Source organism: Myotis myotis, unplaced genomic scaffold (assembly GCF_014108235.1).
Source record: "Myotis myotis isolate mMyoMyo1 unplaced genomic scaffold, mMyoMyo1.p scaffold_m19_p_12, whole genome shotgun sequence".
Taxonomy (NCBI): domain Eukaryota; kingdom Metazoa; phylum Chordata; class Mammalia; order Chiroptera; family Vespertilionidae; genus Myotis; species Myotis myotis.
In genome coordinates, this window is record NW_023416316.1 from 70,775,907 (window position 1) to 70,789,531 (window position 13,625).

The 13,625-nt window shown below is 44.6% G+C and overlaps 1 protein-coding gene across 1 annotated transcript; it reads left to right on the plus strand.

The window, feature by feature from the left end:
- Window positions 1-1,440: 1,440 nt before the first annotated feature.
- Window positions 1,441-8,934, plus strand: LOC118667065 (protein FAM240B-like). Its single transcript, XM_036329689.1, has 2 exons — window positions 1,441-1,583; window positions 8,841-8,934. Exons 1-2 carry the CDS (start codon window positions 1,441-1,443, stop codon window positions 8,932-8,934), a joined length of 237 nt encoding a protein of 78 aa, XP_036185582.1.
- Window positions 8,935-13,625: the final 4,691 nt, after the last annotated feature.

The following is a 13,625-nucleotide window of genomic DNA, read 5'->3' on the forward strand; positions in this document are numbered from 1 at the left end:
CCCACATGTACATCCTAAATGGTGTAAGGATGAACCTCACCACCAAGATCTTTTGCTAAAGGCTTCTCTGGACACAGCCCAACACTGGACCTGGGACAAGGAAGGAAACATCTTGTCCCTGAGATTGAAGAATTTTTAGTCTCATCAGCCCAGCAACAGAGATAGATAAATGTTAAATATAGGCAAGTCAATAAGCAGCAAAGCATTTAATATCGTACATAAACTACAGACAATGAGAACGTCAGTGGTGATTCCCTGGGAGGGACAGGACTCAGACTGTGAGCTCCCAAGAGCAAGCATCTGCTGTGTGGGTTGATGAACGTTGGGGAGCAAATGGCAGTGTGTTGGGCAGTGTCCTCTGTATGATCACATTTAATCTCTACTTAATGGAAAAGGAAACTTGGACCCAGAGCACAGGAAGGGTTTTGACCGAAGTCACAATAATGGCAACAGTCATCTGTCCTCCTTCTCAGCTCCAAGTGGCCATGTCTCATGATGAGGATTGATGGAGGAAAGAGCATCTGCTTTGAAGACAGACAAACCTAGGTTCAAATCCCCATTCCTTCATGTTCAGTAATGAGACGACAGGCAAATTCTCTCAGTTTTCTAATCAGACCAATGAGTGTGACATCACCCATCTATGAGTTGTAGTGAGATCAAATGCACCCGCCTGTGTAAAATGCCCATCTCACACTATGTGCTCAATAAACCATAGAGGTTATTATTATTCTGGGAGGGAGAATGGAAAGAGCATAACATTTGTCGAGTGTCTATTTACTATTTGCATACGTTATCCATTTCACATGCAACTGTAAAGCAGCTGTTAAAGGATAATTTTTTTAACAAAGTTAAAATCATGACTCGCTTAAAATGTAAAATAAACATTTCAAGTATTGTACCAAGCTTAATAATTAATTATGAGGTAACTCGTAAGATATTACAACATATTCAAAGGAGAATTTAAAAACACACACACACACATATAGGCAATAAAGAATACTGAGATGAATTTACAAGTTTATGAAAAATTGGTTGATATCCATAGGGATATCAATTACATCCCAATGGACAAAATTTATTTGAATTTCTATGTTCAAGAATGACTTGTGCTACCACATTTTTTTCCTATAATTTACAGAGTTGTGAACTAGCTCAAGGACAATGAAAGTGCCCGGCCTATGTATAACCAGATAATCTGGAACAGTTACTCAACACATTTTTAATTTTTGTTCATTTCAGATCTTTTTGCAATATTTTCTGATTATTATCCGCAGTTACAGTTATGGAAACCGGCTCATAGTGGCTGGGTGATTTGTTCAGAGTCACTAAAACTATACAAGGCAATGTCTGGATTCAAACCCATCTTTCATGACTCCACATTAGAGTGGCTTTATTTGAGGGGCTGAGATTTGTTATTTTGTTTTTGTTTGTTTTTAGGGGATGAACAACCAATACATCCGACGAGAAGTCTTTTGCTGTGAAACTTGTCACGAGCTCAAAAGCTTCTGGGAAAAAGAAATTAGCAAACAGACTTACTACCGGGAGCTGGAGGAGGATCGTCAGGGAAGGAGCGCCCTGAGGAAGTATGTGGGGGTTTCTCTACTACTTTTGAAAGTAGGGTTCCCCAGAAATAGACCAGATGTGAAGCTGGGGAGACTGGATGATTTTATTACCCATTGTTCTGAGAATGCGAATGCTGGCTGTGGTGTGGTAAAGTCGCTGCAGCCAAGAAGAAGGAAGAATGAGGGCTCAGGGAGGGGCCACCATGGGCCATGCAGAGCCACAGCAGAAACATCAGCTTCTCATCAGGTGGCAGAAGACAGAACCCAAGGGAAAGTCTAAGCCAGAGCCTTTCCTGGGGTCTCCATGGGAAAGGCGAGGAAGGGCAGGTAATCAGGTTGGGACTGTTACCTGAATAATTCCAGTGGACTTATTTAGTCTATAGATGTGGTCCCTAGCTGCCTGGTCCCTTGCCGTGGGATGATTTGGGACAGAGGAAATATGGCTTCACGGGGGACAATTAGATAAGCAAGTAGTTGGGGTCATAGGAGCAGGATTGAATTAGATGCTTAGCAGCCAAGCTTTTTGCTCTCTCTAAGAGAGGGCAAGTCCTGGATGGGCATTTTTTCTGTGGCCAGCAAGCTTTCCAAGATGTTGGAATATCATAAAGTATAGAAAATTAAAGACATGTCAAACTCCTCTACCCATTCAGTCTTACCACAATCTGTATCAGTGTTTCTCAACCTCAGCACATTTGACAGTTAGGACCAGATAATTCTTCTCAACTATCTCCCGACATTAAGAAATGTGCCCTGGAAGGCCTAGTCACCCCATTGAGAACCAATGACTTGTAGATAAAATGAGCATCCTATATAATAAAAGGGTAATATGCATATTGACCCTAATGGTGGAACAACCAGAACGACCACTCAACCAGTCACTATGAGGCTCACTGAACACCTCTCGGTTTCTTTCCCAGGCCAGGAGGCTCCCATCGCCCATTGGTGAATGGGAAACTGGGGGTGGGTAGTGGGGGATGTGGGCGGCGCCAGGCCAAGGACCTCACAGATTGCCCCACACACAAAAGGCGACCCATGGTAGGGGCAAGGCTGGCGATCGGGCAGAAACAGCCGACCACTCAGTTTCTCTCCCTGGCAGGCAGGCTCCAATTGCTCAATGGCTAATAGGGCAGTGGGGTGCAGGGTCCGGGCCAGCTGCGGGCAGCTGGGGAAGATGCCTGGATAGCAGTCCAGGCCTTGAGACTGTACCCAGGCATGAATTTCCTGCTCTGGGCCTCTAGTATTTATATAAATAACAATGAGGTTCTGTTGTTTATATCTGGATGAACTACAAAATATCTTTCCTGTTACCATCCCCAGCACATGAGATTATACTAAATTTCAGAATTGTGTCAACAGGTAAGTGTGAATGTGGAAGATCCCATGGCTGGGGTTATACATATTCAGATCTGTGTGGGAAGGCTGGTGTGGTCTCTCCCTCATGGGCAAATGAACTTGTGTTCTAGCCAAAGGAGTTCAGTCAGAGGGGAACATGTACTTATGTGAGAAGACATGTGTCACATGTGTCAACATTACTCTGAGGACAAGGAGCAGCACCTGCCCGCACATGGGCAGAGCCTTGCAGCCCACGAATCAGCTCAGTTTTTCAGGGACTGTCTATGTTTTTTCTCCCTAAAATAGGATCAGTCCAGCCAAGTGGTCTGTTTGCCGAGATGTCCACTCACAAGAGGAGTGGCGGCTGGGCCTTCTGCTAGTCAGCAAGGCACCGTGCCTCCATGTTTGTGAGCATGCCGAGCTGAAAACAAGTGTAATTCACATGTGCTGAGTCAACATGAACTTATAAAAACCTTTCTTAGCCCCTGAGGGTAAATAACCTATCTCCACACCCAGACATGAGCTCTGCCACCAACCCAGATAGGCCTGTAATGATATAAACTTCCCTCTTATTACTGCTGTCACTGCATCCCAGAGGTTTTGATATCTTGTAATGTCATTCTCATTGGTTCTATATATCTTTTGAACTCGCCTTTTATTTCTTCTTTGATCCAGCCATTTTTTCAGTAATATGTAGTTTAATCTTCACGTATTTGTGGGTTTCTTTATGTCCTTTTTGCAGTTGATTTCTAATGTCAAGGCATTATGGTTAGAGACTATGTTTGGTATAATTTCAATCTTCTCGAATTTGTTGATGCTAATTTTGTGACTAACATATGGTCTATCCTTGAGGCTGTCCCATGTGCACTGGAAAAGAATGCATCATCTGATTTTATGGGATGCAAGGTTCTGTAAATGTCAATTATGTCCATTTGGTCCAGTGTTTCATTTAAGGCCAATATCTCTGTATTGATTTTCTGTTTGGTTGATCTGTCTAGAGCTGTCAATGGAGTACTAAGGTCCGCAATTATCATTGTGTTTTGATCTGTTTCTCCCTTTAGTTCTGTGAATAGTTTTTTATATATTTCGGTGCTCCCTGGTTGGGTGCATATATATTAAGAAGTGTTATGTCTTATTGATGTAGTGTTCCCTTTATCATTATAACCATCTTTGTCACATGTTATCTTTGTTTATTAAAATCTATTTTGTCAATTGTAAAGATGGCTACACTTGCTTTTCTGTGGCTGTTGTTTGCTTGGAGAGTCATTTTCCACCCTTTTGCTTTGAATCTATCTACCTTTGACTTTGCAGCTTAGATGTGTCTCTTATAGGCAGCACACGGTTGGGTTTTGTTTTTTCTCCACTCTCTACTCTGTGCCTCTTTATTGGTGAATTCAGACCATTTCCATTTAGGCTAATTATTAATGTATTAGGGGCCCGGTGCACGAAATTCGTGCGCTGGGGTGGGGGGTGTCCTTCAGCCCAGCCTGCCCCCTCTCTCATACTGGGAGCCCTCAGGGGATGTCCTAGTGACGGCTTATGCCCGCACTCTGCTCCCCTTGGGGATAGGACCTAAGCTGCAGTCTGGCCTCCCTTTGTGGGAGGCGACCGGGCTGATCAGGGGAAGGCACCAGCCCCATCACCGCGCTGCTGCAGCCATTGCCAATCACCGCAGCCAGCAAGGTTTTTTCATCAACATGGACTCCAGTCCCTTCACCATGAAAAAATGACAACTTTCTTTAGGCATTTTCAAGATGTGTCTTTCATATAATAATAATTTCTTTATTATTTTTTTATCCTCACCTGAGGATATCTTTCCTTTGATTTTTAGAGAATGTGGAAGAAAAAGGGAAAACAGAGAGAAACATGAAAGTGAGAGGAACACTTTGATTGGTTGCCTCCTGCAGGAGCCCTGACCTGGGCCCCGGCCAGGGAAGAGCCTGCAACCTAGGTAGATGCCCTTGGTCAGAATTGAACTCAGACCCTGCCATCGGCAGGCCAAGGCATTATCCACTGAGCCAAACCAGCTAGGGCAGGATATAACATTTCTTAGCCCTCCAGCAGTGGACCTTCATTTTTTTCGCCAGCGGTGTGGTGAAAAACCCTAGATAACCTTTTTGGATCCTTATTACCCAAGTTACTAAGAATATTACCAGTGACATACAGGGAGCTTAACCAATGAGTGGTCAGAAAAGGTGTTTCCTCTATAGTTCACACCAATCACTGGCTTGCCCCCCGACCCCCCACCCTGCCCCAGGCCTGATGCCTCTGGCCCATCTCCCCCTGATCATCAGCTCCGCCCTCTCCCAGGCCTGATACCTCAGCCAGAGGTGTCGACCCCCATCACCCTCTCATAGTCAGATCGGCCCCTTGCCCAGGTCTGATGCCTCCGCCAGAGGTGTCAAACCTAGTCAGGGGACTCCCATCTTCCCCCGATCACTGTCTCCGCCCCCCACCCAGGCCTGATGCCTCTGGCCCAGGCATCAGGCCTGTGCAGGGGACCCCCATCTCCCACTGATCACCGGCTTCTGGGTAGCTTCCATGGCTTCTGGGGACAGCCTGCAGCCTGGGATGGCGGCTTGCGTTGGCGGCTCCATTGTCCTGTCCTGCCTGCAGTATGCAAATTAGCCGCAATCTTTGTTGGTGGTTAATTTGCTTATCATGCTGATTAGCCAATGGGAGGCATAGTGAAGGTATGGTCAATTACCATGTTTGTCTATTATTAGATAGGATGAGGATTTCCTATAGTCATTTTATCTTTTGTTTTCTGGTAATTCTGGGCCTTCATTCTTCCTTTTCCTTTATGTTTCTGTTGTTTTTGTTTGATCATATTCCATACATCTTTGCTCTGTTTCCTCTTTTTTTAAGCTATATGTCCTGGTTTGGGGATTTCTGTGTGTGGTTACCATCCTATATAATGAAAGGGTAATATGCAAATCAACCAAATGGTGGAACAACCAGTCACTATGATGTGCACTGACCACCAGGGGGCAGACACTCAATGCAGGAGCTGCCCCCTAGTGGTCAATGTACTCCCACAGGGGAGCACCCCTCAGCCACACAAGGGCTGACAGCTGGCTAGTGCAGTGGCAGTGGCGGGAGCCTCTTCTGCCTCCACGGGATGTCCAACTGAAGCTTAGGCCCACTCCCCACCATCAGTCAAATATCCCCCAAAGGCTCCAAGACTGCTAAAGGGCGCAGGCCAGGCTAAGATCTTCCACCCCCCAAGTTCATGAATGTCATGCACCGGGCCTCTAGTTAGATTTATAAAAAATTGAGTTGTATATATCCCATAATTTGTTTTTTTATTTTCATTTTTTAGTGCATCTGATCTTCATCTTTCTTAGCCACTTCAGAACTTTCCCCCCTCCTCTTTTATATTTAGTTGTCACAAATTCTCGCTGTTTATGTTGTAAGTTTTTGGGATCTTACTTATAGTGTTGTGACTTTATGGTCTTTGTTTCAAGTAGAATAACTCCTTGAGTATTTCCTGCAATTGAGCTTTTCTGGTGATAAAATCCCTCCGCTTCTGTATGTCTGGGAACATCTTTATTTCTCCTTCATATTTAAAGGATAATTTTGCTAGATATATTATTTGTGGCTGGTAATTTCTCTCTTTCAGATGTTTAAATATTTGGTACCACTTTCATCTGGCATGTAGAGTTTCTGCTGAGAAGTTGGATGAAATTCTGGTGAGTTTTCCTTTGTAGGTCAACTTCCTTCTTTTCCATGGCTGCCTTGATAATTTTTTCTTTGTCATTAATTTTAACAGCTGTAATACCAAATGCCTTGGAGAGGGCCTGTTTGGATTGATGTAACTAGGTGTTCTGATTATTTCTTGGATTCAAGGATCTAGTCTTTCTATGGTTTTGGGAAGTTCTCACCCACTATTTGTTTTAATAGACTCTCCATTCCATGCTCCCTCTCTTCCTCCTCCACAACGCCTATACTTCCAATACTGCCTTTCCTGATGGAGCCAGATAGCTCCTGTAGAGCTCTTTAATTATTCTTTATGCTCAGGTCTCTCTCTTCTTCCCTCTGCATCATTTCTTGCTTCATATCGTGGATATCACTAATTATTTCCTCCATTTTGTTGCTTCTGTTTTCTATACATAGTAGGTTACTCTCCATCTCTTTAATTGCACTCTTTATTTCCAGAATTTCTGATCAATTAATTTTTAAAATTCCAATCTCTTTGGTGAAGTACTCATTTTATTTATTGATTTGTTTTCTGAGTGCACTGAATTCCCTGTTGATATTTTCTTGCATCTTGTTGAGTATTTTCAGAACTGCAATATTGAAATCTCCATCATTTATATCACATATTTCCATGTGTTCCAATCTGCTTTCTGGGAATTTTTCATTTCCTTTCTGGTCATCTCTGTTACTGTGGTTCTTCATGGTACTTGCTGTCCTTTGCTTACACATTTATCTCTTAAGAGGTCTTTCTACTATTTTCCAACAGATAGCACTGGATTGGAAGATTTTTTATCTCTGTGGTCTTCCAGTCTTGAACTCTGCAGCTTTTATAGGCAGTACAGCTGCACTGCTTAGGGGTGGGGTTTGTTTTGCCCTCATCATAGTGGCAACCCCTGACCTTCGTGGGGTCCTGACAACACCTGTTTTACTTTCATTATGAGAATTTTTTGTTTTGTTGTTAATCCTTACCCAGGGATATTTTTCCATTGATTTTTAGAGAGAAGAGCAGGTGTGAGACAGAGGGAGAGAAACATCAATGTGAGAGAGACACACCAATTGATTGCCTCCCACACTCACCCCAACCAGGATACATGCCTTTGAGTGGAATCAATCTCATGATCCTTCATTCCAAGGGCCAATGCTCTAACCACTGAGATAAACATGCTAGGGCAAGAGTTTTTGTTTGGTTCATATTTTTCTTTTTTGTGTGTTTTTCCTGGTGGGTTTTTGGTGTTTGGTTGTTTGTTTGTTTTGATCATTCTATGAGGTGGGTGGTATCTCCTTGTGGTTTTAATTTGCATCTTTCTAATTACGTTGAGCATCTTTTATAGGCTTGCTTGTTATCCACATAAATTCTTTGGTAAAATGTCTGTTCAAATTTGTTACCACTTATATGTTTAGTCATTTATTTCCATCTCATTGAGTTTGGAATTTTATATATTCTGGAACCAAGTCCATGAATATGTGATTTTTAAATATCTTCTCTCTATTTGTGGCTTGTCTTTTATTTTATTTACAGTATCTTTCACAGAGCAAATTTAAGTCCCAAATCTTCCTTTTTTTTTTTTTTAATGACTCATACCTTTTGTGTTGTATCTAAGAATTCTTCCTAGTCCCAAGGGATGTAATAAAGAAATCCTTTTTGGGGTGTTTTTCTAAAATTCTTAGTCTTACAGTGACATTAGATCTATGATTATTTTTATATAAGATCTGAGATATGGATCAAAGTCCATAATTTCTTTTGAATATGGATGTATGATGTCTTAGCCCCATTTGTAAGCAATTGGCCATATTTCTGTATATTCATTTCTGGGTTCTCTATTTAAATCCATTGATCTATTTGCAATAGATCTTCACCAACGCCATGTTGTCTTGATGGTGGTAGCCTTAAATTAAGTCTCAAAATCATGCAGTGTGAGTCCTCCAACTTTCTTTTTCTTCAAAATTATTTTCGCTAATCTATTTCTTTTGCCTTTCATACAAAATTTAGAATTAGTTTATTCTTATCTACAAAAGATGGAGCATTGATTGAGATTACATTGAATCCACTTAGGAAGGAATAAACTTTGGGGGGAAATTATATATTCAGAGGCTTTGCTCATTTGTCTATTCATTTTTTCCTTCACTAATTTGTAAAAGTCATATGTTTCTCTTAATAATGTTCTTTTACAAGGAAAAAAAACCATCGTGGGACCGGCAGGCATGGAGGCCAATGCACTAAGCCCAGTGTACTGTTTCTCCCCTCAGGCTCAGAGAAGGATGGAAGCGGAGACTGGAGGAGAGACTGCGCATGCTGGACTGTCCTGAGGAGAAGCCACAGGAGGCAAACACTGTGGGCTGACAGCCTCCTGCCTCCTCCACTTCACAGACAACAAGCCAAGGGCACTTTCTAAGAGATAAACGGATGCTTCCTTTCTGTCCACTTACTGAGCAGGACACTCAGTTTGCTCTCCCATTTACATGCGAGTCCTTCCTGTGCTCATGGAGGGTCCTACCCAAGGCGTCCTCCCTGCAGGAGGAGGGTGACTGCCAATGGGGTAGGAAGCTCTGGTGGTTTAATATAAAAGCTCCTGGAACTAGCACTCCCCCCGCTTCACAGATCCACACAGTGCAGCTTATTTCCACATTTCCTTCTCCTTGTGAAAGCTGACTGCCTTCTCCAAGCTGACGGAGGGCAATGATCTTGATGGGAATCTGGCTTCCTGAGTCTTTTGGGGAAACAGTCATATAATCTTTGCTTCTTGTCTCCCGTGTGCGTGAAGACAAAAATGCAACCACTTACAGAAATAAAGCAATTCGTATTAAGAGAAGATGTGGTTTGAAAATAAACTAAACTAATTTCTTTTCTCTTTGTATGATTTGTATTGTTTTTTTTTTTCATAAACATGCTTAATTAGAAATAAGCAGTGAAAACATGATAATGCTCAGCACATATGTTTGCGGTGCCCTCGCTGGTGTGTGCCTTGTGCTAATTCCCCGTCTTGGTTAGTTCTCAGCTGCAATAGCAATGCCAGCTCCAGTTGTCCCCAGACATGTTCTGGAATTTCAAGCCACCCTCACTGCAGCTCCTCTCAGACCCAGGTCATGGTCACAGGGCAGGAGGGATTCCAGCAGCCCCTAGGGCTCCTCTGCCCAGGGATTCCGCATTAGGGGAAAGGAGCAGAGTGGGGAGCCCTGGGCGGCCACGGAACCCAGATGGCCAGAGGTACAGGGGGTGAGGTGGCTGATACTCTGAGACAGGCTAGGGATGCCATCTGGGGGTATAAACTGCTCCCCCTGGAAAACTGGAAGAGCTCGTCATGGCTGAGAGAGCCATGGGTGGCAAGAGGGCTAGAGAGGTGGTTCTTGGTCACCACAGTTACCAGAGCCAGGATGCAACACTCAGGACCCTGCTATGGGCCCTTATCCAATCTGCATACAACAAAGAAACAGCAAACATTAAACAGCAGCTGGGGAAATGTGTGCAAAGTTTTTTTTTTTTTAAAAAAAGTGGCTAATAGTAAAATGGAATAGTAGCAAGGACAAAGCATCACTGGGAATATATATCAAGGTACCTAACCACATCTGGGGTAATCAAAAATCCCCCGAGAAACTGCTGTTGAAGCTGAGGCCTGTAAAAGTGAGCAAGAGTCATCCAGGAAAATGGGCACGGAGGGATGCTCTTGGCAGAGACGAGCAGCTTATGTGAAGAGCTAGAGGAGCAGAGCTGCAGGGCAGGGCCTGGGGTCCTGGGGAAATGTGTGCCCATGACACAGAGGAGGAGGGGAGCTGCTCTGGAGGAGGGCGGGGAGCTGAGCAGGGGTTTCCGGAGCCCAGGCTGAGATTCTGGATGGACCCACAGGGGCACACGAAGCCATGGCAGGTTTTGGGAAGAATGAGCTGATTAGCTTTGCATTTCTAATTTTTTCAGATTTTGTAATACACATACATACATGTATAGAATTTATAGAAGTTCATAAGTATGGTCTTATCATACATGCTGATGTGATTTTATTACAGTTTACTATTAACCTTTCCTCCTTTGTCTTGGCTGTCTCCCTCCCTTTCTTTTCTCTCTCTTTTTTTAATATATACTAGAGGCCGGGTGCACAAATTGGTGCATGAGGGCTGGGAGGAACTGAGGGAGGTTGTCCAGCAGGCCCCAATCTGGTTGTGTAGATGTGCTGAGGTAGCAGCAAGCAAAGAACACAGACTGGACGCCCCCAAACAGCCTGAACACCGGCTAAGCTCTGAGGTGGAAATACAGTTCTTCTTCCCTGTCTGTGCTCCAGCAGCCTCACTCTCCCCGGGTGGGAGTTGCTGACAGACAGGCCATCTCTCTCCTACCTCAGCCACACATTTTCTCAGGGCTCCAACCCCAAGCATGATAGGTAGCTGACTCTGCCAATGGTGGCACACCACCATAGAAGTGCTAGCCAATCAATGGTTGGGAGCCCAGAAAGGTGCGGGCTGAGCTAGAAGTGGCTAACAAGGGCAGGAGGGCGAGTGGCAGGGTGTGGTGGCAGAGATAAGATGGCGGTGGTGTTTACTTTACGTCTTTGCAGTTAGGCTGCTGCCTTGCCCCTTCTGCCCCCTCTGAGCTGCTACTCTGCCTTGACCAGCATCTGGGCACTCTCTTCCTTCAGGCTTTCAGACCCAGATTCTCCTGTGCCCAGAGCATTGGCTGTGGGGAGGGACCACGGGAGGTTGGCTGTGGGAGCACACTGACCACCGGGGGCAGCTCCTGCATTGAGTGTCTTCCCCGTGGTGGTCAGTGTGCATCATAGCGACCAGTTGTTCTGGACATTCGGTTGTAATAGTCGCTTAAGCTTTATATAGAGAGATTTTAATTGATTTCAGAGAGGAAGGGAGAGGAAGAGCGAGATAGAAACAAAGATGAGAGAGAATTGTTGATTGGCTGCCCCTGCATGCCTCTCACTGGGGATCAAGCCCTTGACTGGAATCAAACTGGGACCCTTCAGTCTGCAGGCCAACGCTCTATCCACTGAGCCAAACAAGCTAGGGCCCCTTTCTTCTCTATCATCAGCAACCTCGGCATCCCCTAACCCATGTTAATAGCCCACTATGGGTCCTCATGCAGGTTACCCTGTGCTCACATACACACTCACACTAACACATCACGTAAACTGTGCATCTAAAGGGCTTCGTGTGGGTGTGTCTGTGGAAGCATTTTACAAAGTAGGATCGTCGTATCACACGCTCTGCATCTTGGTTTACTCACTGAGCTGCACCTCCTGCAGCGTCAGGACAGTGCAGCTGTACTTCACATTTCTCATGGATCGTGTGTCACTCTGCTGTGGGTGTTTCCTAATAATTCTTTTCCTAATAATTTCCTCAGCAATTCTTTCAGAGACAGACAGTCACCCAATGTCCAGGTGTTCGCTATTGGAACAATTCAGCAGTAAATAGTCTTGTTCACAGGTCCTTTATGCTAGTGGTTTTGTGCTGGGAAGTAGATCCCCAGGAACGGAGGATGAGAACAAACAGCATTGCCTTTTCCACTTTTAAAATATTTCTGGAATGCTTTCCAGAAAGGATGGTGAAATTCCCACTGGAGCCAGCAGCTCATGAGAGTTCCCTTCTCCCTGCCTCACTGCCAGCAGTAAGGGTGACAGCCATTCTCAATTTCTTCTAGTCAAGGGATGTAGACATCACTTCCTTTCTTTGACCTCCAGTGATGAGGTTTCTTTTCATTTGTTTGTTCATTCGTTTAATTTCCTCATCTGTGAATTGCTCATGAAGCCCTAGTGCCCATTTATCTAAGGTTGTCTTTCTATGTCAGTGTGTACAAACTCTTTACACATTGTAAAGTTTAACCCCTGGATTGCCACCTGCATTAGAAGTCTAGAGGGCAGGGAAGACCTGCCTAGACACCCATTGTAAGTCTGAAAAGCTCAAAGACATGATGGAAAGACAGACATAGCTGTCTGTGTGAAAATGAAAAGCTTATATGTGGCCACAGGTATCATAAGCAGAATGGCTTTGGCAGACTTTCAGGTTTAAATGATCACTTGTCAGCAGTTGGGAAAGTGGATTAGAGGGGAGATGGCCCGAGATGGGGAGAGATGAAGGAAGAGGCAGTTTCTGAGAAAGATGAGCAGAGAGGCTAGGTCTTACAGGTTCTTAAAACAAGATGTTAATTTATTTTAACTGGCATTTAATTAACATGAGTTAAGTAGAATGAATAGGGCCCGACAGGTGCGGTCCAGTGGTTGGCATCAATCTATGACCCAGAATGTCACAGTTCAATTACAGGTCAGGGCATATGCCCGAAGTTCTGGGTTGATCCCTATAGAGGGGGGAGAGGGGGTGCAGGGGTAGGGCATGCAGGAAGCATCCAATCAATGATTCTCTCTCATCATTGATGCTTCTAACTCTCCTTTTCTCTCCCTTCCTCTCTGAAGTCAATAAAAATATATTTAAAAAAGAATAGGAGCCTAAAGATACCACAGAGCTGGTCCTGTTACATGGGACCCGAGCTGTGGTTTCTTCATCTGTGGTTTCCTGTCTGTGGTGATGGGCATCCTTTCATCTCTCTTCCCCGTGGCTGAGATTAAGTAGCAGATGTAAGAGCTCCTAGAGCAGGACCTGGCCTGCAGCGAGGCCTCTGCATTCCTCAGCTCTGCCTCCTTCCAGCCCCGCTGCCACTCGATGGGCCCACTGGACGCGAGGGCTTGCCCTGGGGCAGCAGCTACCAGCCTGCCTGCTGACCACCGTCACCTGGAACAGTTTTTAAATGTATGCATCCCTGGCTCCACTCCCATGTTTCTAATTCCGTGGCCTGGTGTGAGGATCAGGAATGTTGTATTTGTATCAAGCTGCCCAGCAGATCTGGATGCTTAGCCAGACGTGGGAACTGCTCCCCCAGAGGATGCAGGGGCCAGTGGAGAAGACAAACAATTAAAACTGATTGGTCACCAGGCTGCACACCAGATCTCTAGGATTTAGTCATCCTGAATGAATAAAATTGTGACATCTCCCCACTTCCCTGCCCCCTGCCCTTAGCAGCCACTATCCTATATAATAAAGAGG

Bases quoted from the DNA above. Each gene is read 5' to 3' on its own strand.
- LOC118667065 (XM_036329689.1), top strand. From the start codon at position 1,441: ATGAACAACCAATACATCCGACGAGAAGTCTTTTGCTGTGAAACTTGT. The intron at 1,584-8,840 runs GTATGTGGGGGT...TTCTCCCCTCAG, and splicing joins GGAAGGAGCGCCCTGAGGAA to GCTCAGAGAAGGATGGAAGC.